At 41.7% G+C, this 25,945-nt stretch overlaps 1 protein-coding gene across 1 annotated transcript in view; it reads right to left on the bottom strand.

The window, feature by feature from the left end:
* Nucleotides 1-593: 593 nt before the first annotated feature.
* xxylt1 (xyloside xylosyltransferase 1) overlaps nt 594-25,945 on the bottom strand; it is a 111,284-nt gene continuing 85,932 nt past the window's right edge. Inside the window, exon 5 of the mRNA XM_014149275.2 lies at nt 594-4,358. Within this exon, the coding sequence (XP_014004750.1) occupies nt 3,962-4,358 (397 nt within the window). The 3' untranslated portion in view covers nt 594-3,961. The remainder of the gene's footprint in view (nt 4,359-25,945) is intronic.

Below are 25,945 nucleotides of genomic sequence, written 5' to 3'. Positions count from 1 at the left end.
GGCTAGTGGGCTGACAAAAGAAAACATGGTGTTGTATGTTCAAATTATTGAATAAAAAAAACGTAATAATAAAGGAATTTGTTGAATATTTTAAAATAATTTTGTAAGCACAAACATTATACTCACATTTGACAAAGTTATTCCATATGCTCTCTGTAAAATGTTCTCTGAAGCGGGGACTTTTGTCAGCCATTCATTTCTTCTTCCTCCTCCTCTTCTTCTTTCTGGCGGTACACGCAAACAAACTTTGAATGTGCGAGATGAAAATAAAAAGATCCCAAAATGCAAAATATATTCATAATACTAACTAAAATAAACAAAACACCCTACTTTGCAAAAAAGTATAATCAGATTCTGCCATTTATGAATATCCTACCTGGCGAAAGATACATTGGAAGCGGACTTCAAAATCGCCCTTCAAAATGCATCTTATTCTCTTTAGTCCTGCCTTGAAATGTGGCCACAAAAAGGCAGCATCCTTGTCGATTTGGGACACGGCCTTTGTCTGAATTTCACATGAAACAGATTATCTACTCTATTCATAATGTTACTTTAACTTAGCATTACGATAGCATGAAACACAAATGTCCAAAATGTTTTGATGATTTATTCAGCAAATATGATAAAAACCAAGGTATGTGAAAGACTGATTAGAGATCCTTTCAAGATGGCAAGGGTAAATGTTACAGAAAAGTATCAGAAGTGACAATGTGGTTACCCATTCAATGTAGAGAAGAATGTGGAATAGAAATATGACATACTCCTTTGTATGTCATATTTGAGGAGACCGGTTATGAAAATGCTGTGCACAGATTGCATTATTGAGATTTTTTTTAAATACAGTATGCAGTGCAGATATGTTCATTGTGTTGAGTACCCGTTTTTGCTGAATATGCCCTTGAAGAAAACATAACATTTTGGGGTTTCTACATTCAAATACAGGAGCATTTGCGGCCATTCAGTGGTTTGGAATGCAGCCAGATAATTTAAAGACACTTGAGAGAAAGTATAGTTGGGTCTTCTGAACCCCTGCCCTTTTACATTTCATTGCACAGTATGACACAAACGAGTGGCACTGACACTACCACAATACAACAGAACACAGCTAATAATCATATGCACATCCACATAACATAAATGAGACAATGGTTAACCTTTCAAAAACAAAAAAAATACAGTACAAAAGCAGCAACACAAAAACATTTAAATGACATAACCCAGAGCCAAAACTAGACGTTAACTTGACAAGCACAAAAAAACAACACAAAATACAAGTGATTCAGTCTCACTCAACAAATTTAAAAAAAGACATGACTTTGGATCTGTCATCATACAACAACAGCAGATGACCTCTCCTATTGCATTTTATTCTAGATGTTCTGGAGTGCATTGACAAGTCTGGAGTGGTTTATCCTTAACCTTGATATGATCTGGCATCACAACACACTGTACACAGGTTGATGTGTCAGAGAAGTTGATTCCTCTTACCTGCAGGCTGATTGCTAGGTTCAGCTGTACTTAGTCTGCTCTATAGACTCGCAGGGTACATACAATGGACCAAATCCAAAAAAGAGTGACATCATTAGCTTGCCTTCAGATTACTTATGTACAGTGAGCTCCAAAAGTATTGGGACAGTGAAATGTTTTGTTGCTTTGGCTCTGTACTCCAGCACTTTGGATTTGAAATTGTACAATGACTAAGAGGTTGAACTGCAGACTGTCAGCTTTAATTTGAGCAGATTTTCATCCATATCGGGTGAACCGTTTAGAAATTACAGGATTTTTTATACATAATCCCCCCATTTTAGGGGACCAAAAATATTGGGACATTCACTTATATGTGTATTAAAGTAGTAAAAAGTTAAGTATTTTGTCCCATAATCATAGCACGCAATGACTACATTAAGCTTCGACTACGAATTTGTTGGATGCATTTTCTGTTTGTTTTGGTTGTTTCAGATTATTTTGTGCCCAATAGAAATCAATGGTAAATAATGTAGTGTGTCATGCTAACCTCTCACCATTACAATAACAAGGGAGGTTAAATTGCGTCTGTAACTTACAAATAATTTGTAAATAACTGCAAATTGACTGCAAGAAGCCCAAACAGATATAATATTTGACTGAAACAATCATTTCAAACCTTGCTCACATTTGTATACAATCACATATCTCTCTATTATTTGTGTGGAATACTTTGAAACAGATGTCTAAAAATGTTATCACTTGGAGCTCCTTTGCTGGCGTTTTTACAGCCTTTTATGTCTAACAATAAAAAAATGATTTGCTCAGAAAATTTGGGGCGCCAAATAAAATCACGGGCCGCCAATCGGGGAACCCTGCTCTAAGTTCCCGAGTGGGATTTCTGCTACTCTCTGTAGCTCAGTGTGTAGAGTATGAGCTTGCAATGCCAGGATAGTGAGTTAGATTCCCGGGACCACCCATACGTAAAATGTATGCACGCTTGACTAAGTCGCTTTGGATAAAAGCATCTGCTAAATGGCATATATATTAACATCAGCTCCACGTAACACAGAGACAAATACAAAATTGGGTCAATATGTAGTCACAATGGTGGCTAAATCCCACTCGAAAATGTGTATGTTTGTGTGTGGGCCAAGTATCTGTATGTGTTGCCCATCATCCCTCACCTGTACCGCTCTCTCCCCTCCCCCTCTTTTCTCTCCATTAGGCAGTCAGTGGGATGTTCTAGCGGGTGCCAGTGTGTCGTACTTCCTGCCCACTCACCCTGCCAGAGAAGAGTCCAGAATTGGTAAACAACAGTGTTCGGGAAGCTACCCTGAAAATATCGTTTACCAAGCACCAATTACTTCACACTGGAATGAGTTAAACTACACTAAAGCTACCATTAAGAAAAATATAAGTTACTTTGAAAAAGTACTTCACTATATCCATACTACTAGGTGAAAAAATCTGAAATGCCATAGACTACACTTTGGGGTGATATGCAACCAGAAGGTGTAATTTTACCTATTTAACACAAAAATTATGTTTCAAGTGAGATTTAGGCAGGTCTGATGCTTTGTAAAAGAAAGAAAATGATTGCATAAAGCACATACATTTTATTTTTGCAAAAGAAGTAGTGTGTAATTCCAGTAGTTATCTACATCCCTACATAGCAAAACAAGTAATTAACTACTGAAAACACTACCAAGATTTGAATTTAGTTAAACTACCACCAAGCTACTGAAATGTAGTTAAATCACTAGTTGAACTACATGTAGTTCACTACTCCAGGGCGGGCAGTGAATGAGCACTGATTATTAACCCTCACCTAATCTTGCGCTGATTAGAGGGAGAAAAGAGAGAGAGACAGACAAATCCAGACAGACTACCATGATACACAGCAAACACACATTAGCACAGATAAAATACTCACACTAATCAGCTCATATTCTCTCATACATTACGCCAGGGTATTATTACAGTTTGTCAGGAATATTCATGGAAAGAGTTATTTTTGTTGGTGAAGTTTTGCCATTTTCTCTTATGCACGCTAACCATTCTTTTTTGTACCGCAGCCCAACATTTTTCAAGAATGTTAAATGTTCCAAAAAGTGAACTGAGAGAACAAAGTACGGCATTCGGCAATTTTCACCAGCAAGGTCTCTTTATGCTCCACGTTCATCATTAGCATCACTTGACATTAGTGGAGTGAGTGAGATGCCTTGTACTGACTGTATTGCACACCTGTCCAGCAGGGGGCAGGAGTGGGAGCAATGTTTACAGTAGCAGTGGTACAGTACAGAAATGGTTTTGATTCCAAAACTTTTGTTGCCACATGGCCAAACTAAGGCCTTTTTGGAGTTTTGGTGTGACCCAGAAAATTGTGTAGCTAATATCTTCTTTCTCTCCAGAACCCAGTCTTGAGCCACAACTTCCAATGAGTTCACCACAAAACAGACCCACCATTTAGGGAAACACCTTACGAGGTCCCAACTCAGTCATCGGGTATGGGCGTATTACAGTTTCCATGGTAGATATACACTGGCCCCTCACAGCGGTAGTAGAGCTGGAACACGTCCCCGTATCCATGCTCCCTCCACCAGGTACACAGCTGGCGGTTCCAGCCACAGGCCAACTGGTGGAACAGCCCTGGGTGTTCCATGCCGATCATGCTGAAGAAGTCCTGGTCCCCCAGGTGGCCCCTGAAGTGGTACTGGTCAGCCAGCTGGGCCACATTTCTGGGCTCCAGGAGTTGGTTGTAGAGGGCCGAGGTCCGCATGGCCCCTAGGTCCAGCAGCATCACGCCACTGTTGAAACCCGGCAAGCCGTCGGGAGGAGGCTCCCCCACACGGGACTGAGGGTTCTCCTTACGGTACTGCCAGAAGGTGTGTCTGGAGGGGAAAGAGTTAAGGGGAAGTTCAGAGAAAGAACCAAGAGGTTGTTCCGTAAAGCAGGATGTTCACAACAATGCAGATAGAGAAGTAGTGTAAAGATGTGATTACCTAGTTGTGGATTAGTTGGGATAAAAGAGACAGAGATCATTAGTGCCTAATGATGTCAAATTGAGACCAAAAAGTATGACACAATCGCACCTGCACTTTAAGTCAACTAAAATATTCAAATTTATAGACCTCAGTCTCCTCAAAGATATCGTTTTGAGTGAGTAAAGTGTTTTTTAAATACTTTTTTCTTATGCTACACACCACCATACTGCTATATGCTGAAAGCTTAGACAAAGAATCCTATCATGCATTTCTACATGACCCATCCAAAGAGGGGGAAACACCGCCCTGCACCATCGGGCCTCTTCCAGAGTGGACAGCACCTCCTCACCCCACATGCTAACAGGACAACATCCCAATCAGAAGAAGCCAACAGTTCAGTAAGACAGCTATGCAGAATTGGCACGAAGAATAGAGCACCCTGCTACAGCCGAGCTAAACCAGGGAAGACATCTCTTCTTTGTTATTATCAGAAATATAATTATTAGAAATAAAACCTCTTACCATTAGGAGTTCAGTTTTAGATAAGCTACCCAGGAAGGGGTTCAAGTTAGCTCATATAAATATACGTAGCCTCGGAAACAAAGTTCATGAGATGAGTAATTTGCTAATCTTAGAAAATATGAATACATTCGCCATTTCTGAGACTTATTTAGACAACACATTTGATGATATGGCAGTAAGAATACAAGGATATACTATAACATCTATTGAAAAGACAGGTATGTCTACAGGGGAAGTGTTGCTATGTACACTACCGGTCAAAGGTTTTTCTTTATTTGTACTATTTACTACACTGTAGAATAATATTGAAGACATCAAAACTATTAAATAACACATATGGAATCATATAGTAACCAAAAAAGTGTTAAACAAATCAAAATATAGTTTCTATTTGAGATTCTTCAAATAACCACACTTTGCCTTGATGACAGTTTTGCACACTCTTGGCATTCTTTCAACCAGCTTCATTAGGTAGTCACCTGGAATGCATTTCAATTAACAGGTGTGTCGTCTTAATGCGTTTGAGCCAATCAGTTGTGTTGTGACAAGGTGGGGGGTTATAGCCCTATTTGGTAAAAGACCAAGTCCATATTATGGCAAGAACAGCTCACATAAGCAAAGAGAAACGACAGTCCATCATTACTTTAAGACATGAAGTGAATCCGGAAAATGTCAAGAACTGAACGTTTCTTCAAGTGTAGTCACAAAAACCATTAAGCGCTATGATGAAACTGGCTCTCATGAGGACTGCCAAAGGAATGGAAGACCCAGAGTTAACTCTGCTGCAGAGGATAAGTTCAGTAAAGTTACCAGCCTCAGAAATTGCAGCCCAAATAAATGCTTCACAGAGTTCAAGTAACAGACACCTCTCAACATCAACTGCGAATCAGACCATGGTCGAATTTCTGCAAAGAAATCACTACTAAAGGACACCAATAAGAAGAAGAAGACTTGCTTGGGGCAAGAAACACGAGCAATGGACATTAGACCGGTGGAAATTTGGCCTTTGGTCTGGAGTCCAAATTGGAGATTTTTGGTTCTAACTGCCGTGTCTTTGTGAGACGCGGTGTGGGTGAATGGATAATCTCCGCATGTGTATTTCCCACCGTAAAGCATGGAGGAGGTGTTATGGTGTGGGTGTGCTTTGCTAGTGACACTGTCTGTGAGTTATTTAGAATTCAAGGAACACTTAACCAGCATGACTATCACAGCATTCTGCAGCGATACGCCATCCCATCTGGTTTGGGCTTAGTGGGACTATCATTTGTTTTTTAAACAGGACAATGACCTAACACACCTCCAGGTTGTGTAAGGGCTATTTTACTAAGAAAGAGATTGATGGAGTGCTGCATCAGATGACCTGGCCTCCCCAATCCCCCGACCTCAACCAAATTGAAATGGTTTGGGATGAGTCAGACCGCAGAGTGAAGGAAAAGCAGCCAACAAGTGCTCAGCATATGTGGGAACTCTTTCAAGACTGTTGGAAAAGAATACCAGGTGAAGCTGGTTGAGAGAATGCCAAGAGTTTGCAAAACTGTCATCAAGGCAAAGGATGGCTATTTGAAGATTCTCTAATATAAAATATATTTTGATTTGTTAAACAATTTTTTGGTTACTAATTCATAGTTTTGATGTCTTCACTATTATTCTACAATGTAGAAAATAGTAAAAATAAAGAAAAACCCTTGAATGAGTAGGTGTTATAAAACCTTTGACCGGTAGTGTATGTATGTATGTATGTATGTATGTATGTATGTATGTATATATATATATATATATACACACATATATATACACACACACAGTACCAGTCAAAGGTTTGGACACACCAACTCATTCCAGGGTTTTTCTTTATTTTTACTATTTTCTACATTGTATAATAATATTGAAGACATCAAAACTATGAAATAACAGATACGGAATCATTTAGTAACCAAAAAAGTGTTCAACAAATCAAAATATATTTGAGATTTTTCAAAGTAACCACCTTTTGCCTTGATGACAGCTTTGCTTTGTTGAAGGACCTTTGACAGCAATTACAGCCTCAAATCTTCTTGGGTATGACGCTACAAGCTTGGCACACCTGTATTTGGGGAGTTTCTCCCATTCTTCTATGCAGATCCTCTCAAGCTGTCAGGTTGGATGGGGAGCGTTGCTGCACAGCTATTTTCGGGTTGAAGTCCGGGCTCTGGCTTGGTCACTCAAGGACATTCAGAGACTTGCCCCGAAGCCACTCCTGCATTGTCTTGACTGTGTGCTTAGGGTCGTTGTCCTGTTGGAAGGTGAACCATCGCCCCAGTCTGAGGTCCTGAGCGCTCTGGAGCAGGTTTTCATCAAGGATCTCTCTGTACTTTGCTCCTTTCATCTTTCCCTTAATCCTGATTTGTCTCCCAATCCCTGCCACTGAAAAACATCCCCACAGCGTGATGCTTGGCATTCAGCCCAAAGAGTTCAATCTTGGTTTCATCAGACCAGAGCATTTTGTTTCTCATAGTCAGACTCTTTAGGTGCCTTTTGGTAAACTTCAAGCGGGCTGTCATGTGCCTTTTTACTGAGGAGTGGCTTCCGTCTGGTCACTCTACCATAAAGGCCACCTCCCTGACCAAGGCTCCCCCAATTTCAGTTTGGTCGGGCAGCTAGCTCTAGGAAGAGTCTTGTTGGCTTTAAACTTCTTCATTTAACTAATGATGGAGGCCACTGTATTCTTGGGGACCTTCAATGCTGCAGAAATCTTTTGGTACCCTTTACCAGATTTGTACCGAACCAATCCTGTCTCGGAGCTCTATGGACAATTCCTCGACCTCATAGCTTGGTTTTTGCTCTGACATGCACTGTCAACTGTGGGACCTTATTTTGCCATGTGTGTGCCTTTCCAAATCATGTCCAATCAATGTAATTTACCACAGGTGGACGCCAATGAAGTCGCAGAAACATCTCAATGATGATTAATGGAAACACCTGAGCTCAATTTCGAGTGTCATAGCAAAGGGTCTGAATACTTATGAAAAATAAGGTATTTCTGTTTTTAATTTTTAATAAATGTGTAAGAATTTCTAAAAACCTGTTTTCACTGTCATGGGGTATTGTGTGTTTAGATTGCTGAGGATTTAAAAAAAAAATCTATTTTAGAAATAGGCTGTAATGTAACAAAATGTGGAAAAGTCAAGGGGACTGAATACTTTCCGAAGGCACTGTATATTTAAAGCCATATTCCTGTAAAGCTCAGAAAGGATCTCATGACAAATGAAGTACAAATACTGTGGTTGGAGGTTCACCTGCCTCATCTGAAGCCTCTTCTTTACAGTGCAGATATACACCAACAAGTGCAAACTGAAAGTATCTAGAGAATATGTGTGTGATGTTAGATAAAGTCTTTAATGCTAACAGAGAAATTAATTTTCTTGGTGACCTGAACATTGACTGTTTATCATCTAGTTGTCCTCTCAAGAGGAAGATTCTTACTGTGACTAACGCCTGTAACATGACCCAGATTATCACTTAACCAACTAGTGTACACCAATAGTGTTGGATCTGTTACTTCCACTTGTATTGATCATATCTTCACAAATGCTCTACAGTTTTGCTCATAAGCAATATCAGTTCCCATTGGCTGTAGTGACCATAACATTGTGGCATTAACAAGGAAAGCCAAAGTACAAAAAGGCAGGGCCTAAAGTTATCACTTATAAGAGATTATACAAAATATTTCTCAGCACTCTTTTGCTGAAGATGTAAACAATGTATATGTTGGTCTATTGTGTATCAGGAGGAAAATCCAGATGCAGTACTTGGACTATTTGTAAAATGATTCTTGCCAATTGTTGATAAGCATGCACCTGTGAGAACTGGTGCATGAACTGTGAGAACTGTTAGCGCCCCGTGGATTGATGATGAATTAAAATACTGTCAATTGAAAATTGTTGTGACTAAACTTAACAAAACAAAGAAGAAATTATATTACCAAAACAAGATAAATGACAAAAAACTATGGGAAAATACTTCAAATTATATTATGAGCAGAAAACTAAATTCCTCTCCATCGTTCATTGAAGTTGATGGGTCATTTATAACAAAACATTATATCCAATCATTTCAATGACTCTTTCACCTTTTATTTAACTAGGCAAGTCCATTAGGAACAAATTCTTATTTACAATGACGACCTACACCGGCCAAACCCGACAACCCTGTGCCAATTGTGCGCCGCCCTACGGGACTCCCAATCATGGCCGGTTTTGATTCAGCCTGGATTCAAACCAGGGTGTCTGTAGTGACGCCTCTTGCACTGAGATGCAGTGACTTAGACCACTCATAAGCCACCAGGTATAGACAACCTAGATGGGAAACTTTAACCAAAGCCTAAAAGAGTGTGTGTGTCCACAGGCGTGGAAGGAAGCTAAAGTAATTCCACTTCCTAAAAATAGTAAAGCTGCTGGCTCTAACAGCCGCCCAATCAGTTTGCTGCCTGTTTTTAGTAAACTGATGGAGAAAATAGTGTTGAACAAATACGATGCATTTTTCAAAGAACAAGTTAACTACTGATTTTCAGCATGGTTATAGGGAAGGGCACTCAACTCGTACTGCACTGACAGATGACTGATTGAAAAAAAAAAAAAAAAGATTTCAGCCTTTGATGTTATTGATCATTATTATTTATCTCACTTGTTATGGCTTTACATCACTTGCCATCACATGGTTGGAGAGTTACTTATCCAATAGAACTCAGAGAGTATTCTTCAATGAAAGCTTCTCTAACATCAGATATATACAGTGCGGTATCCCTCAGGGCAGTTGAAATAGGGCATTACTTTTCTGTATTTTTACAAATGATTTGCCACTTGTCTTAAAATAAGCTAAAATGACTATGTATGCTGATGACTGCACACTCTACACATCAGCACATACATCCAGTGAGCTCACTGAGACTCTTAGCAAGGAGTTACAGTCAGTGTCTGAATGGGTAATTAACAATAAACTGGTCTTAAATACATCTAAAACCAAAAGCATTGTATTTGGTTCAAAGCATTCTCTTAGACCTAAACCTCAACTGGAGTTGTGCATAGAGAGTGTGACCATTGAACAAGTTGAAGAAGCTGAACTCTGAGGAGTAACATTGGATGGTCAGTTATCATGGTCAAGTCATATTGACAAAGTTGTTGTGAAGATGGGAATAGGTACAGTATGCCTGTTATAAAAAGCAGAGATCAAAGATCAACTGTACTAGTTGTTCAGGCTCTGAGCTTGTCCCATCTTGATTACTGTCAGGTAATATGGTCAGGTGCAGCAAAAAAAGACCTAGCAAAGCTCCAGCAAAACAAAGAAGCACGCCTTGCCCTTAACTGCACTCACAGAACTAACATCAACAACATGCATGGTAGAGGAGAAATGTACTTCTTATTTTCTAGTCTTAAGAAACATTTGTGTATTGAAAATACCTAACTACTTGTGTAATCTATACTGAACAAAAATATAAATGCAACAATTTCAATGATTTTATTGAGTTACAGCTCATATAAGGATATCAGTCAATTGAAATAAATTAATTAGGCCGTAATCTATGGATTTTACATGACTGGGAATACAGATATGCATCTACTGGTCACAGAAAACCAGTCAGTATCAGGTGTGACCACCATTTGCCTCATGCAGAGCGACACGGGAACTGGAAACCGCTGTCGTACAAGTTGATCCACAGCCTCAGTATCGCGTCACGATTTGTGCATTCAAATTGCCATTGATAAAATGCAATTGTGTTCGTTGACCGTAGCTTATGCATGCCCCCATACCATAACCCCACCGAGACCATGGGGCACTCTGTTCACAATGTTGACGTCAGCAAACCGCTCACCCACACGACGCCATACACGTGGTCTGTGGTTTTGAGGCCGGTTGGACATACTGCCAAATACTCTAAAACGGTGTTGAAGGCGGCTTATGGTAGACAAATTAACTTTAAATTCTCTGGCAACAGCTCTGGTGGACAGTCAGCATGCCAATTGCACACTCCCTCAAAACTTGAGACATCTGTGGCATTGTGTTGTGTGACAAAACTGCACATTTTAGAGTGGCCTTTTATTGTCCCTAGCACAAGGTGCACCTGTGTAATGATCTTGCTGTTTAATCAGCTTCTTGGTATGCCACACATGTCAAGGTGGATGGATTATCCTGGCAAAGGAGAAATGCTCACTTACAGTACAGGGATGTAAACAAATTTGTGCACAACATTTGATCGAAATAAGCTTTTCGTGTGTATGGAAAATTTCAGGGATCTTTTATTTCAACTCATGAAACATGGGACCAACACCTTAAATGTTGCGTTTACATTTTTGTTTAGTGTATACGCATACACTTCAAACAGACATGCATACCCAACAAGACACACCACTATGGGTTTCTTCAAGGTACCCAAACAAAAAACAGATGTGACCCGTTTCAAGAAGCTAGGCGTATGTCACAAGTTAGTGATGCGCGGGTTGACTCATAACCCGCAGTCCCTGCGGTTAAATCTGAGGGGCGGACGGGTTTAGGGTCATTAAATATTGTGTGGCTGAAGGGCGGGTGGGTGGAGGGCAGGTTAAATAAAGAGAAACAATACCTTAAATAGTCCATAAATGTGTAATTATTGTGCAACTTATATAGTCTACATTGAGGTTTTTCTTTCATTACTTTAGGCTATCTGGTATTAGTGCATCAACCTAAGCTTCAGGGCTTAACTGTACGCGTGCCTAATTGCCTACACAGCCAATCGCCAAATAATGCTTTTGGGAACGGGCAGAAAAAGATAGCAAAAGAGGCAAAATGGACATTGTCGAAGTTTAATTCAATAAGACAAAAGCTGCAAAAGGAGAGTTGAAAATAAAGAGAAGGGAGGGCCAGAAAAGTCATGTTTGGAAAATATTTGGTGAAGTGGTAAAAAAGGATGATAGCAGTGCAGCCTGTGTTATGTGGGATGATTGTGAGCTTCCCTGTGGCTCAGTTGGTAGAGCATGGTGTTTGCAACGCCAGGGTTGTGGGTTCGATTCCCACGGGGGGCCAGTACAAAAAAAAAAATGCATGAAATGTATGTATTCACTACTGTAAGTCGCTCTGGATAAGAGCGTCTGTTAAATGACTAAAATGTAAATGTAAAAAAATGTGAGGCATTATACAAATTTGACAGTCAGAAGACAGGACTTCAAATAGGCCTTTGGCATGTCAAGGGAACTGTAGCCTACTGTTTAGATGTGATGGATTCTGTTAAAATGTAACATGTTTCAAGTTAAACTGTAGTTTATTTGTTTCCTGTTTAGTGAATGATTACTGTGAGTATTAATGGAGTTTAGACCATGAAACTGTGTGTATACTAATTTAGAAAGGTTGACCTAATCAGATAAGAGGAAATTGCCTAGGATCAGAGAGCAGGGTCAGGCCCAGAACAGAAGATGGACGGGGTGTGATTCTGACATCTAGCTAAAACAAAGAGAGGACCATGGACATTCCACAGGGTAGAGATGGGAAACTCATTGGGGTCATAAAATGTATAGCTGGGGAGGTGACGCCTACAAGGGAAGAGTATAAAATGCGTTGTGAACTTTCTAAAATGTATTCACTCAGCTGACTGTATCCTTGGTATTAAACGCTTGAAACTTCTCAATTCCTTATTGCAAAGAGGTTGCAATAGCATTTTTCTTTTTAACAGATGGATTAAATGAAAACTGAAATCTGAACGACTAACCAGAATAACCTACTGTCTTTTGGCAAACGCCAAAGTCTTCGGATAACACTAGTCCCGTGTGTATCAACACCCCTGTGTTGAGAGAAAATGTCTGAGTTTTACAGGTGTTGCTCGCAGTTTAAGCAAGAAAACAAACTGATTCGATAAATTGAACGAAGTGCTGCACATAGCGTATATATGAATGGCCTACATTTATCAACTTTCACAGTGAATGCTTTTGTTTATACGTTTTGTGCGAATGAATTGAACATTGACAAATTCATCATAAATTCATCATATATTGTGCCTATTTAATACAATCCTTGCTGTTAGTAGATACGAAAGCAGCATACAACTGAGTTACACGTTTGGAACAAGTTCACTTTCTCATCCATAGCCTAAAAACTTATATAAAGTGCAAATTAGCTGTTAAGCTCACATCTGAATGCTGGGGTGGATTTAGAACGTCTTCTACTGCGGATCGCTAAAATATTCGAATGATTATGATCACACTTCCTCAACTCAAATATTATGGCAACACTATACCAAAGATGGTTTGGTATGGTTTAGAAACTTGGGAACCAAATTCGAGTTCAGTGTAGCCTGTTATCACCTGGACTCATTTAAGTATCTTCACACCTAGAAAAGAACCTCCAGAATTCAGTCATAACTGTCAATTTATTTAAAAATATAAAACAATAACTAATTACAGAGGGCCGTTTGGAAAAAACTTAGCCCGTCCGAATTCTGGGATTTATTATTCTGGGATAATAAATACATAACCAACGTTCTCTAGTAATACTAGTCCCGTGCGAATAGGGCTATAGCCTTAATAATAACTCCTGCAAATTAAGCATTTCTTGCAATAATATGATGCATCAAATGTAGGCAAAATTTGAACTTGAGAAATGGGGTGCAGGCAAAACAAAATCCTGCACCCCATCAAAAAATCATTCTGCAGTCTTTGACTGTAGCCTATAGCACATTTTCTATATTTGCGGGTTAAGGTTGGGTGAGGGCCTCAGATTTTCACTTTATCACATATAGTCGTCACTACTTCACAGGAGAGGCATTTGAACATATTTTTAACCTCTTACATCTAGACGTTCCGCTAGCGGAACACCTGCTCCAATATCCAATGATAGGCGTGGCGCGAATTACAAATTCCTCAAAAATACAAAAACTTCAATTTTTCAAACATATGACTATTTCACAGCATTTTAAAGACAAGACTCTCCTTTATCTAACCACACTGTCCGATTTCAAAAAGGCTTTACAGCGAAAGCAAAACATTAGATTATGTCAGCAGAGTACCAAGCCAGAAATAATCAGACACCCATTTTTCAAGCTAGCATATAATGTCACAAAAAACAAAACCACAGCTAAATGCAGCACTAACCTTTGATGATCTTCATCAGATGACAACCCTAGGACATTATGTTATACAATGCATGCATGTTTTGTTCAATCAAGTTCATATTTATATCAAAAACCAGCTTTTTACATTAGCATGTGACGTTCAGAACTAGCATACCCCCCGCAAACATCCGGTGAATTTACTAAATTACTCACGATAAACGTTCACAAAAAGCATAACAATTATTTTAAGAATTATAGATACAGAACTCCTCTATGCACTCGATATGTCCGATTTTAAAATAGCTTTTCGGTGAAAGCACATTTTGCAATATTCTCAGTAGATAGCCCAGCCATCACGGCTAGCCATTTAGACACCGACCAAGTTTAGCCCTGATCAAACTCCGATTTACTATTACAAAAGTTTCATTACCTTTGTTGTCTTCGTCAGAATGCACTCCCAGGACTGCTACTTCAATAACAAATGTTGGTTTGGTCCAAAATAATCCATCGTTATATCCGAATAGCGGCGTTTTGTTCGTGCGTTCCAGACACTATCCGAAATGGTAAAGAAGGGTCGCGCGCATGGCGCAATTTGTGACAAAAAAATTCTAAATATTCCATTACCGTACTTCGAAGCATGTCAACCGCTGTTTAAAATCAATTTTTATGCCATTTTTCTCGTAGAAAAGCGATAATATTCCGACCGGGAATCTCCTTTTCGGCAAACAGAGGGAAAAAAATCACAAAGACGGGGGCTGCCAGGTCACGCGCCTAAGCCCATAGTCCCTTGATCGGCCACTTGAGAAAGGCGATAATGTGTTTCAGCCTGGGGCTGGGATGACGACATTCAGGTTTTTCCCGGGCTCTGAGCGCCTATGGACGACGTAGGAAGTGTCACGTTAGAGCAGAGATCCTTAGTAAAAGATAGAGATGGCAAAGAAGTTCCAGAAATGGTCAGACAGGCCACTTCCTGTAAAGGAATCTCTCAGGTTTTGACCTGCCATTTGAGTTCTGTTATACTCACAGACACCATTCAAACAGTTTTAGAAACTTTAGGGTGTTTTCTATCCATATATAATAAGTATATGCATATTCTAGTTACTGGGTAGGATTAGTAACCAGATTAAATCGGGTACGTTTTTTATCCAGCCGTGAAAATACTGCCCCCTAGCCATAAGAGGTTAAAAATATATATAATTTTAAATGCGTTTGGCATGAATGCCTTCTGGAACATGTGACCTTTCATGTGCCTTAATAACAAACGTGTATGCCATCTGTAAATACAAATACATTTATTAAATTACGAACCTAGTTGGTTTAGCCATGGAAAAAGGCAGGAACCTTCCCGTTAGCCATGATTGGCTGAGATAATGGATGGGCTAGACATGCCGAGAGATGAGTTTCGGATTTGTCTGCCATGTAGCATGCTTGTCTATAACATGAGCTGCTCAGTATGTGTAGATAATCCTTGCTACCACTGGTTTTTTGAAAGATAACATTAGCCATGGAGAACTGCAAAAGTGTTGTTACTGCTCTCAACAACATTGTTGCCCTGAATTTAGCATGCGCTATCGACAAAGATTAGTGGGAAAAGGTTTTGATGGTCCCGTGTGGCTAATAATCTACATATATATATATATGAAGTAAACTCAGCAAAAAGAGAAATGTCCCTTTTTCAGGACCCTGTCCTTGAAAGACCATTCATAACAATCCAAATAACTTCACAGATCTTCATTGCAAAGGGTTTAAACACTGTTTCCCATGCTTGATCAATGAACCATAAACAATTAATGAACATGCACATGTGGAACGGTTGTTAAGACACTAACAGCTTACAGAGTCTGAAAACACCAAAAGAAAGATGCCCAGGGTCCCTGCTCATCTACATGAACGTGCCTTAGGCATGCTGCAAGGAGGCATGAGGACTGCAGATGTGGCCAGGGTAATAAATTGCAATGTCCGTACTGTGAGCGTACTAAGACAGTGCTACAGGGAGACAGGGCGGACAGCTGATTGTGCTCGCAGTGGCAGACCACGTGTAACAACACCTGCACATGATCGGTACATCCGAACATCACACCTGCGGGACAGGTACAGGATGGCAACAACAACTGCCCGAGTTACACCAGGAACACACAATCCCTCCATCAGTGCTCAGACTATTCGCAATAGGCTGACAGAGGCAGGACTGAGGGCTTGTAGGCCTGTTGTAAGGCAGGTCCTCTCCAGACATCACCGGCAACAACGTCGCCTATGGGCATAAACCCACCGTCGCTGGACCAGACAGGACTGGCAAAAAGTGCTCTTCACTGACGAGTTGCGGTTCCTGCAGGCTCATCCTGACATGACCCTCCAGCATGACAATGCCACCAGCCATACTGCTCGTTCTGTGCGTGATTTCCTGCAAGACAGGAATGTCAGTGTTCTGCCATGGCCAGCGAAGAGTCGGAGGGTGAGGGCTAGGGCCATTCCCCCCAGAAATGTCTGGGAACTTGCAGATGCCTTGGTGGAAGATTGGGGTAACATCTCACAGCAAGAACTGGCAAATCTGGTGCAGTCCATAAGGAGGAGATGCACTGCAGTCCTTAATACAGCTAGTGGCCACACCAGATACTGACTGTTACTTTTGATTTTGACCCCCCCCCCCCTTTGTTCAGGGACACATTATTCCATTTCTGTTAGTCACATGTCTGTGGAACTTGTTCAGTTTGTCTCAGTTGTTGAATCTTGTTATGTTCATACAAATATTTACACATGTTAAGTTTGCTGAAAATAAACGCAGTTGACAGTGAGAGGACGCTTCTTTTTTTGCTGAATTTATATGTATATATGAAGTGTGTAAATAGCATTTTTGTCTCTTGGTGTCTCTCCAATATGTTGGCATTTTTATTTGAATGTAATACTGTATCTTATGTTGTTCTTGTCTATAAGTGTTCTGTACTTCGTCATGTATTTGTACGTTTTATGTGGACCCCAGAAAGAGTAGCTGATGCATGTGCAGTTTTAAACACAGAGATGAGTAGAATACAGCTTAGCAGCAGAACAAGATAAACTGTAAGAGCCATGTAAGAGTTAGTTGTTCAGTGGAGTGTAATGTTTTAGAACATGGCAGATAGAGTGTAGGGGTATAAAGGTCAAACAGTCATCTGTTGAGCAGGATAAAATAATCATGTCTGTTCTACATAACAGCAGCCTATATATCTATCTGCAAGCTACTGAACATTCCATAATTTTTGGGGTAAAAAGGCCCATGCTGAAAAAGCCTCAGCCTTCTTATCCAAAGGCTCATAGACCCGCGGTGGACATGAAGATTTCTGTTGAAATGTCTCATTCAGGTGTGTATGTTTGTTTGTTTGGGCTGGTCCCATTCGATGGCGAGCAGAGCAGATCAGATCTGCTTCAGGCCAGGCCAGGGTCTGCTGAATAAACAGCCCTGCACAAAACAGGAAGAGAGCTGGTCCAGGAGCCAGATGGAGCACCAGGGGGCTCTGCCAACTCAGCACCCTGCTCTGCCAACACACTAAGCCCATAGATCTACATAGGACATGGCATCTTAAATCAGGACATGTGTATATGTTTGTTTATATATTATCTTGCTACACTGTTACAGTTCCTGTCAGTGGTACCAGTTTGCAACAGAATAATATCTGATAGCAGGTCATTATCATTGTTGATGAAAACTTGGTCTGGACCGAACTAGTCGATTGCATAACAGACAGCTCATGTGCTTAGTCCTGGCCTAGTTCAGGAGCTCTGTGGCCCTTTGTCTTTAGCCTAGCCTTCTGGCTAACCCCAGGGATCTCCGATCTAAAGGGTATTTTCTAGGAAAGGAGCAGCCTGCCTCCAGTGTTCTCTGCTCTGCTCTCCAGCTCTAACAGAGGAATGTGAGGCCAGCAGCCTAGTAGTCTGACCGTGTGTTTGCTCAGCTGTGGTTACACTCAGGGCTAGGCGCCGAGTCTCCAAAACTTTGACACCACAGCGCCCCCTAATGGTGACGGTACCTCTGTCTCACCTTGAGGGCAGATGAGGTATGGACTGAGTTAGGGGAGCTTAGGGTGGACAGGACAGAGTAATTTAACCCTCTACACACTGCAGGCTTATCCCTCTTTGCAGCATCAAATATTGAATAATGCATACCTGCCAAGCACGCCTCTCTCTCATAAGCAGCAGCTTATGCAGGAAATCCACAGATTGGCTCGGGGCCTGCTATGTCAGGGAATACCTGGTTAAATGTTGTGAATGCAGGAATTTCGAAATGAGGCCAAATGTCATAGAATTGGTGGCTGATGGGCATGAAGGTACCTTGAGGGGAGCGGTGGAAATGTAAGCTGGAGAGGCGGGCCAGGCTGACATACTTTGCTCAAGGGGACATCAACATATTTTTCACCTAGTCAGCTTGGCGATTTGAACCAGAGACCTTTCGGTTACTGGCCTAACGCTCTTAACCGCTAGGCTGCAATCATAGCAGCCAGAACCTCCAGACAGTGTAACAGACCTGCCCATTACGAAGCGCCTCAAACTTGTTTACATAAGACAACACGTCGCCAATGTTATGCTAAAATAACTGTTGGCCCTAAGCCCTTTATGGAGTGGCCACTTGTTTGTCAATCCCTCGAATGTGACACTTTTTGGAGGCAAAATGAGAATTGAGACGATCAGAGCACACTTGAATAACAACTGCAACTTGTCAATATTCCAAAAACCCATTTGCAAGCATCTTGTGTCCCCGCGACCTGTTTTGTAACATGACTCCAAAAGAAACACTGCCCGACAGACCAATACACACTCTGGTAGTTGTAAAAAACAAAATGGCACTCGGCAGTGACTTGATAAGTTGATTGTGGCCTGGCTGCTCAATGTGCTTGATAGCTACTACTTGCTAGCTTCATTGAAAAAGGAAAAGAAAAGGGGAAACACAAAGTTGGAACTTAGCTAGCTACTTTGATAGCTTGCAAATGATGAAGTTGTAGACATGTTATTGTTCTTAGAAAACAGTCCTGAGCACGCAGTCAGACTTTCCCGACTCGATAGACCGTATGCAGTGCAATGACTAGTTTTACAAGCACCATTTTTAACTTGAGAAATACTGCAATAGCAGCAAGATGCAAAATTGCACGACTAAGACCTGCTCGGTAAAATCATCTGAATGAATTACAGATTTCTTGATTTATCTTAATTCTGACTATTTTTAAAGGAAGTGACTATTTTGAGGAAGTGGCTATGTTATTGCTACGGTGACTCAGGAGGAACAAACAACAGTACCTGCCAGGGTACGATACGCGAACATAACACACCCACATCAAACCACACCCCCAAGACAACTCTTGTTTGGCGTTAGTGACGGCCACTAGCATTTCTTAATGAGCAATCTTCAAAACGACGCCAAATCAGATAGTGCAGTCACCCTTTAAAGACTGTGCACTTAATTGGTGGACACTAATCTTGTATGTCTCCTCTGTTGTCTGTCACGTTCTTGGACTTGGGCCTTGGCTTTGTGATGGGAGAAGGTTGCATGTTATCCTTGGTATGCTTGCATGGATGTCCACCCTCGCATAGAGGAACACACAGACGCTCTGGCCAATTGGCAGAAGCAATGAGGAGCCCGCCAAGATTGCTCTATAACTATTCAGAGGATGGTTTGCAAAAGCGCTGTGAAAACACAGACAATGTGAAAAACTCACGTCTCCCTCACCATCTTTCTCCCTCCATCTCAAAGAAGGCTTTGTGGTCTGAAGTTCAGAGGAGCTTGTTCTCAAGGACATTTCAGTTTAAAGTCAGTATCTGAAGTCAGGAAACAATAGAGCAATTGCCTCCTACCACAAACCGATTCTGGCACTAAAACCGCACCTAACAAGCTATATAGGGCCATAAGCAAACAAGAAAATTCAAACCAGATGTAGCGATTTTCGTGGCAGGTGCTTTTAATGCAGGGAAACTGAAATCCATTTTACCAGAATGTCACCTTTAGATCAGCTTTACTCCACGCATAGAAACGCATACAAGGCCCTCCCTCGCCCTCCCATTGGCTAATCAGATCATAAATCTATCCTCCTGCTTCCAAGCAAAAACTCAAACAGGAAGTATCAGTGACGTGCTCAATACAGAATTGGTCCAATGAAGCAGATGCTAAGCTACAGGACTGTTTAGCTAGAATAGAATGTAATATGTTCTGGGATTCATCTGACAATATTGAAGAGTTTACCACATCAGTCACCGGCTTCATTAATAAGTGCATCGATGACGTTGTCCCCACAGTGTCTTCAGAAAGTATTCATTTATACACCCATGACTTATTCCACATTTGTGACCGACCGGCTTGATTCTGTCTTATGTAGCAAAATTTGAAATTGTGTTTTTTTTTTTTTTACATTGGATAAAAGTAGTTCTAGAAAATGGTATATCATACACTACAGTTGAGGAACAATGGGAAAGTAATTCCGCTTTGAAAATTGATAAACTTTTAACCTCACTTTTGAGAAAATGGCCTGAGTGTTTTGATACCTACAGTACTGAAGAGCTCTTCTTTGTCTACACCCATTCAGCATCGTTCACACCCTCAAACGCATTAAGAAGGAAAGAAGTTCCACAAATGAACTTTTAACAAGGCACACCTGTTAATTGAAATGCATTCCAGGTGACTACCTCATGAAGCTGGTTGAGAGAATGCCAAGAGTGTGCAAAGCTGTCAACAAGGCAAAGGGTGGCTACTTTGAAGAATCTCAAATATAAAATATATTTTGATATTTTTAACACTTTTTTGGTTTCTACATGATTCCATATGTGTTATTTCATAGTTTTGATGTCGTTACTATTACTATACAATGAAGAAAATAGTAAAAATAAAGAAAACCCTTGAATGAGTAGGTGTGTCCAAATATTTGACTGGTACTGTATGCCTCATCACAATTCTATCTCAGAGATCTACAGACAGTTCCTTGGACTTCATGGTATAGCTTCTGCTCAGACATGCACCTTCAACTGTGGGACCTTAAAAAAAGAAGAAAAAAAAGCACATGTACTGTGCCTCAGTTAGCCTAGCTAGCTAACAGGTGTGTTTCTTTTTAAATCATGTTCTAACAATTTAATTGGCCATAGGTGGACTACAATTAAGTTGTAGTGACATCAAGGATAATCAAAGGAAATTGGACCCACATGAGCTAAATTTGGAGTGTAATAGCAAAGGGTTGTGAATTAGAGGTCTTCAAGGATCCACCTGTACCCAAATACCCAGATCCAGAATTCTAAATAATGTCACGGGTCTGAGTCGGATCTGATATGATTGTCATGGGTCTCGGGTATGTGTAATTTTAACTGACTTGTCCAGGAGGGCCTGTACAGATCTGAGCGCGACTGCTGCAGTAGAATGAGAAATTTAGCCTGCTGCTCTTGCTTTTAATGAGGTGCGAGCCTGGTGCAGGAAGCATGTTGTTGGCCAATCATAATCATCAAAGCGGCAATAGGCTACAGTCATAGAGCCTCGGTCCGTGTGTGGTAAAAGTTAGGAGATACTTTATCTAATCAATGGAAGATGTAATTAAAATTATGGAAATAAAAGTTAAAGGAGAAGAATAGGCTACAATGACCAAGAGCAAACAGGTAGGCTGCTACTTAATATTCTAAATGGAGTTGTTGTTATTTGTAACTGTAGGATGAGAAAGTACATGTACTGCAGCCTCAGTTAGCCTAGCTAGCTAACGTTAGCTAGCTTAACTAGCTTCTCCCGGTTTGATGCAGTCCAAGACAGTTACTATGTAATCCTGGGGCGGCAGGTAGCCTAGTGGTTAGGGCGTTGGACTAGTAACCGGAAGGTTGCTAGATCGAATCCCCGAGCTGACAAGGTAAAAATCTGTTGTTCTGCCGCTGAACAAGGCAGTTAACCCAATGTTCCTAGGCCGTCATTGTAAATAAGGAAATTGGACCCACATGAGCTTAACTGACTTGCCTAGTTAAATAAAATAAATATTTGATGATAAATAACTCAGCTATTAGTCTCTATAGCGTGAGTTGGCTTGGTTGGTTGCAGTCTCATGTCTCTCCCTCCCTGCTCACCATGTCACTCGCTAACAGCGATTACAGCCTCGAATCTTCTTGGGTATGACCCTACAAGCATGGCACACCTGTAATTGGGGAGTTTCTCCCATTCTCTGCAGATCCTCTCAAGCACTGCCAGGCTTGATGGGTAGCATTGCTGCACAGCTATTTTCAGGTCTCTCCAGAGATGTTGGATCAGGTTCAAGTCTGGGCTCTGACTGGGCCATTCAACGACATTCGGAGACTTGTCCCGAAGCCACTCCTGTGTTGTCTTGGCTGTGTGCTTAGGGTCGTTGTCCTGTTAGAATCTTCACCCCAGTCTGAGCGCTTTGGAGCAGGATTTCTCTCTGTACTTTGCTTAATTCATCTTCCTCTCAATCCTGACTAGTCTCCCAGTCCCTGCCGCTAAAAAACATCCCCATAGCATGATGCTACTACCACCATACTTCACCGTAGGGATTGTGCCAGGTTTCCTCCAGATATGATGATTGGCATTCAGGCCAAAGAGTTCAATCTTGGCTTCATCAGACCAGAAAATATTGTTTCTCATGGTCTGAGAGTCTTTAGGTGACTTTTGGCAAATTCCAAGCGGGCTGTCTACCATAAAAGCATAATTGGTGAAGTGCTGCAGAGATGGTTGTCCTTCTGGAAGGTTCTCCCATCTCCACAGAGGAACTCTGGAGCTCTGTCAGAGTGACCATCGGGTTCTTGGTGACCTCCCTGACCAAGGCCCTACTCCCCCGATTGCTCAGTTTGGCTGGCTGGCCAGCTCTAGGAAGTCTTGGAGGTTCCAAACTACTTCCATTTAAGAATGATGGAGGCAACTCTGTTCTTGGTGACCTTCAATGCTGCAGACATTTTTTGGTACCCTTCCCCAGATCTGTGCATTGACACAATCCTGTCTCGGAGCTCTACCTACAATTCCATCGACCTCATGGCTTGGCTTTTGCTCTGACATGCACTGTCAACTGTGGGACCTTATATATATATATATAGACAGGTGTGTGCCTTTCCAAATCATGTCCAATCAATTGAATTTACCACAGGTGGGCTCCAATCAAGTTGTAGAAACATCTCAAGGATGATCATTCAAAAACAGGTTGCACCTGAGCTCAATTGAGTTTCATAGCAAAGGGTCTGAATACGAGCCATCAAAGCATCAATGCAGGACTAAGATCAAATGCTACAATGCCAGTTCTGACACACAACAGATGTGGCCTGGCTTGCAAATTATTATGGACTACAAAGAGAAACACAGCCACAAGCTGCCAGCGACGCAAGCCTACCAGACAAGCTAAATGCCTTCTATGCCCGCTTAAAGGCAAGCAACACTGAACCATGCATGAGAGCACCAGATTTTCTGGATGACTGTGTGGTCTCGCTCTCTGTAGCTGATGTGAGTAAGACCTTTAAACAGGTTAATATTCACAATGCCGCGGGCGGAATACTAGGATGCGTACTCGGAGTATGGGCTGGCCAGCTGGCAAGTGTCTTTATTGACACTTTCTGTAATACCAACTTGTTTCAAGCAGACCACCATAGAAAACCAAGGTAACCTGCCCAAATGACTAATGTAGCACTCAGCTCTATACCCATGAAATGTTTTGAAAGGCTGGTCATGGCTCACAACACCATCATCCCAGACACCCTGGAGACCCAATCCAATTCGCATACCGCCCGAACAGATCCACAGATGACCCAATCTCTATTGCACTCCACACTGCTCTCAACTACTTTGAAAAAAGGAATATCCATGTAAGAACTTTGACTACAGCTCAGCATTCAACACCATAGTCCCCTCCAAGTTCAGGACCCTGGGACTGAACACCTCCATCTGCAACTGGATCCTGGACCTCCTGACGGGCTGCCCCCAGGCGGTGAGAGTAGGCAACAACACATCCGCCACGCTGACCATCAACACAGAGGCCCCTCACGGGTGTGTGCTTATTCCCCTCTCATCAAGTTTGCTGACGACACAACGGTGGTAGGACTGATCACCGACAAAGAGGCAGCCTATAGGAAGGAGGTCAGAGACCTGGCAGTGTGGTGCCATGACAACAACCTCTACTTCAATGCCAGCAAGACAAAGGAGCTGATCGTCGACTACAAGAAACGGAGGGGTGAACACGCCCCCATCCACATCGATGGGGCTGTAGTGGAGCGGGTCGAGAGCCTCAAGTTCCTCGGTGTCCACATCACTAAGGAATTAACACGATACACACACACACTGACATAATTGTGAAGAGGGCATAACAAACAAAAAAAGATTTGTCATGGGCCCTCAGATCCTCAAAAGGTTGTACAGCTGCACCACTGAGAGCATCTTGACTGGCTGCATTACTGCTTGGTACAGCAACTGCAAGGCCCCCGACCGCATCGTGCAACCGAGGGTGGTGAGTACAGTCCAGTACATCACTGGGGCTGAGCTCCCTGTCATCCAGGACCTCTATACCAGGCGGTGTCAGAAGAAGACCCCAAAAAACTGTCAAAGACTCCAGCCACCCAAGTCATAGACTGTCGTCTCTGCTAGCGCACAGCAAGAGCTACCAGTAGACCAAGTCTGGAACAAACAGAACCCTGAACAGCTTCTACATTTACATTACATTTACATTTTAGTCATTTAGCAGACGCTCTTATCCATAGCGACTTACAGTAGTGAATACATACATTTCATTTTCATTTCATGCATTTAAAAAAAAAGATTTATATATTTTGTTGTACTGGCCCCCCGTGGGAATCGGACCCACAACCCTGGCATTGCACACACCATGCTCTACCCCTGAGCCTTAAGACTGCTAAACAAGACTGCTAAATAGCTAATCAAATGGCTATCCGGACTACCTCCATTAATCCTTTTTCGCACTAACTCTTTTAGTGCCACTCAGGGCTCCCGAGTGGCGCAGCGGTCTAAGGCACTGCACATCTCAGTGCTTGAGGGGTCAATACAGACCCTGGTTTGATTCCAGGCTGTATCACAACCTTCTGTGATTGGGAGTCCCACAGGGCAGCGCACAATTGGCCCAGCTTTGTCCGGCTGAGGGTTTGGCCGGGATAGGCAGCCATTGTAAATAAGAATTTGTTCTTAACTGACTTGCCTAGTTAAAATTACACTGACTATGCACACACACACACACTGGACTCTACCCACACTCACTTACGCTGACACCCCAACACACACATACACACATTATATACGCCCACATGCACAACATGCGCACACATGTATGCTGACGCCACACACACATTCACACGCATTTCACTGTTAGTCTACACCGGTTGTTTACGAAGCACGTGACAAATAACATTTGATTTGATTTGAGCAGAGATGCTTTGCCTGACTTTTCTTGACTGCTGTGGAGAGAGGCTCAGGCAGTGTCAAAGAAAACCTTTAAACACTTATTTTATCCAGATGCCTCCAACTCCTAAAAACTCCCTTGTCTACTTGGTGAACCGATCTCAGAGAGGGAAGGGAGTTTGGGGCCTTTGGCGCAGGAGAGTGCTCATCTCAAAGGCCTCCAGGTGTTAATTCCTGCTATTTGATGCCCCAGATGCAGATTTGCTTTTATCCTTGTAACCTCCACTCAGGAGTTTAGCTTGAAAGGCCACAAGAAAGAGAAAACTTCAAAGAAACGCAGAGAACTGAAAGTCTAACCAATTGTTTTGTCTCCACTACCTGGTATGGTGAACTGACAGTTTGAGTTACAGTACTGCATCTCCATTCCTTGGGGTGTCTTCAAAGTGTAACAGGTTAATTTGTGAGCTCTACCAAAATTGAAATCACAGTAATACATTGACATAAACCTCTTAAATCAAAGGTAGCATTACAGCTTCGATACTAAGAGAAAGCCAGGAATGAAGTTGCAGGAAGGGGGTGGCCACCACTGTTGCC

The sequence above is a fragment of the Salmo salar genome, chromosome ssa16 (assembly GCF_905237065.1).
Source record: "Salmo salar chromosome ssa16, Ssal_v3.1, whole genome shotgun sequence".
Taxonomy (NCBI): domain Eukaryota; kingdom Metazoa; phylum Chordata; class Actinopteri; order Salmoniformes; family Salmonidae; genus Salmo; species Salmo salar.
This window is presented reverse-complemented; position numbering and strand designations above follow the sequence as displayed.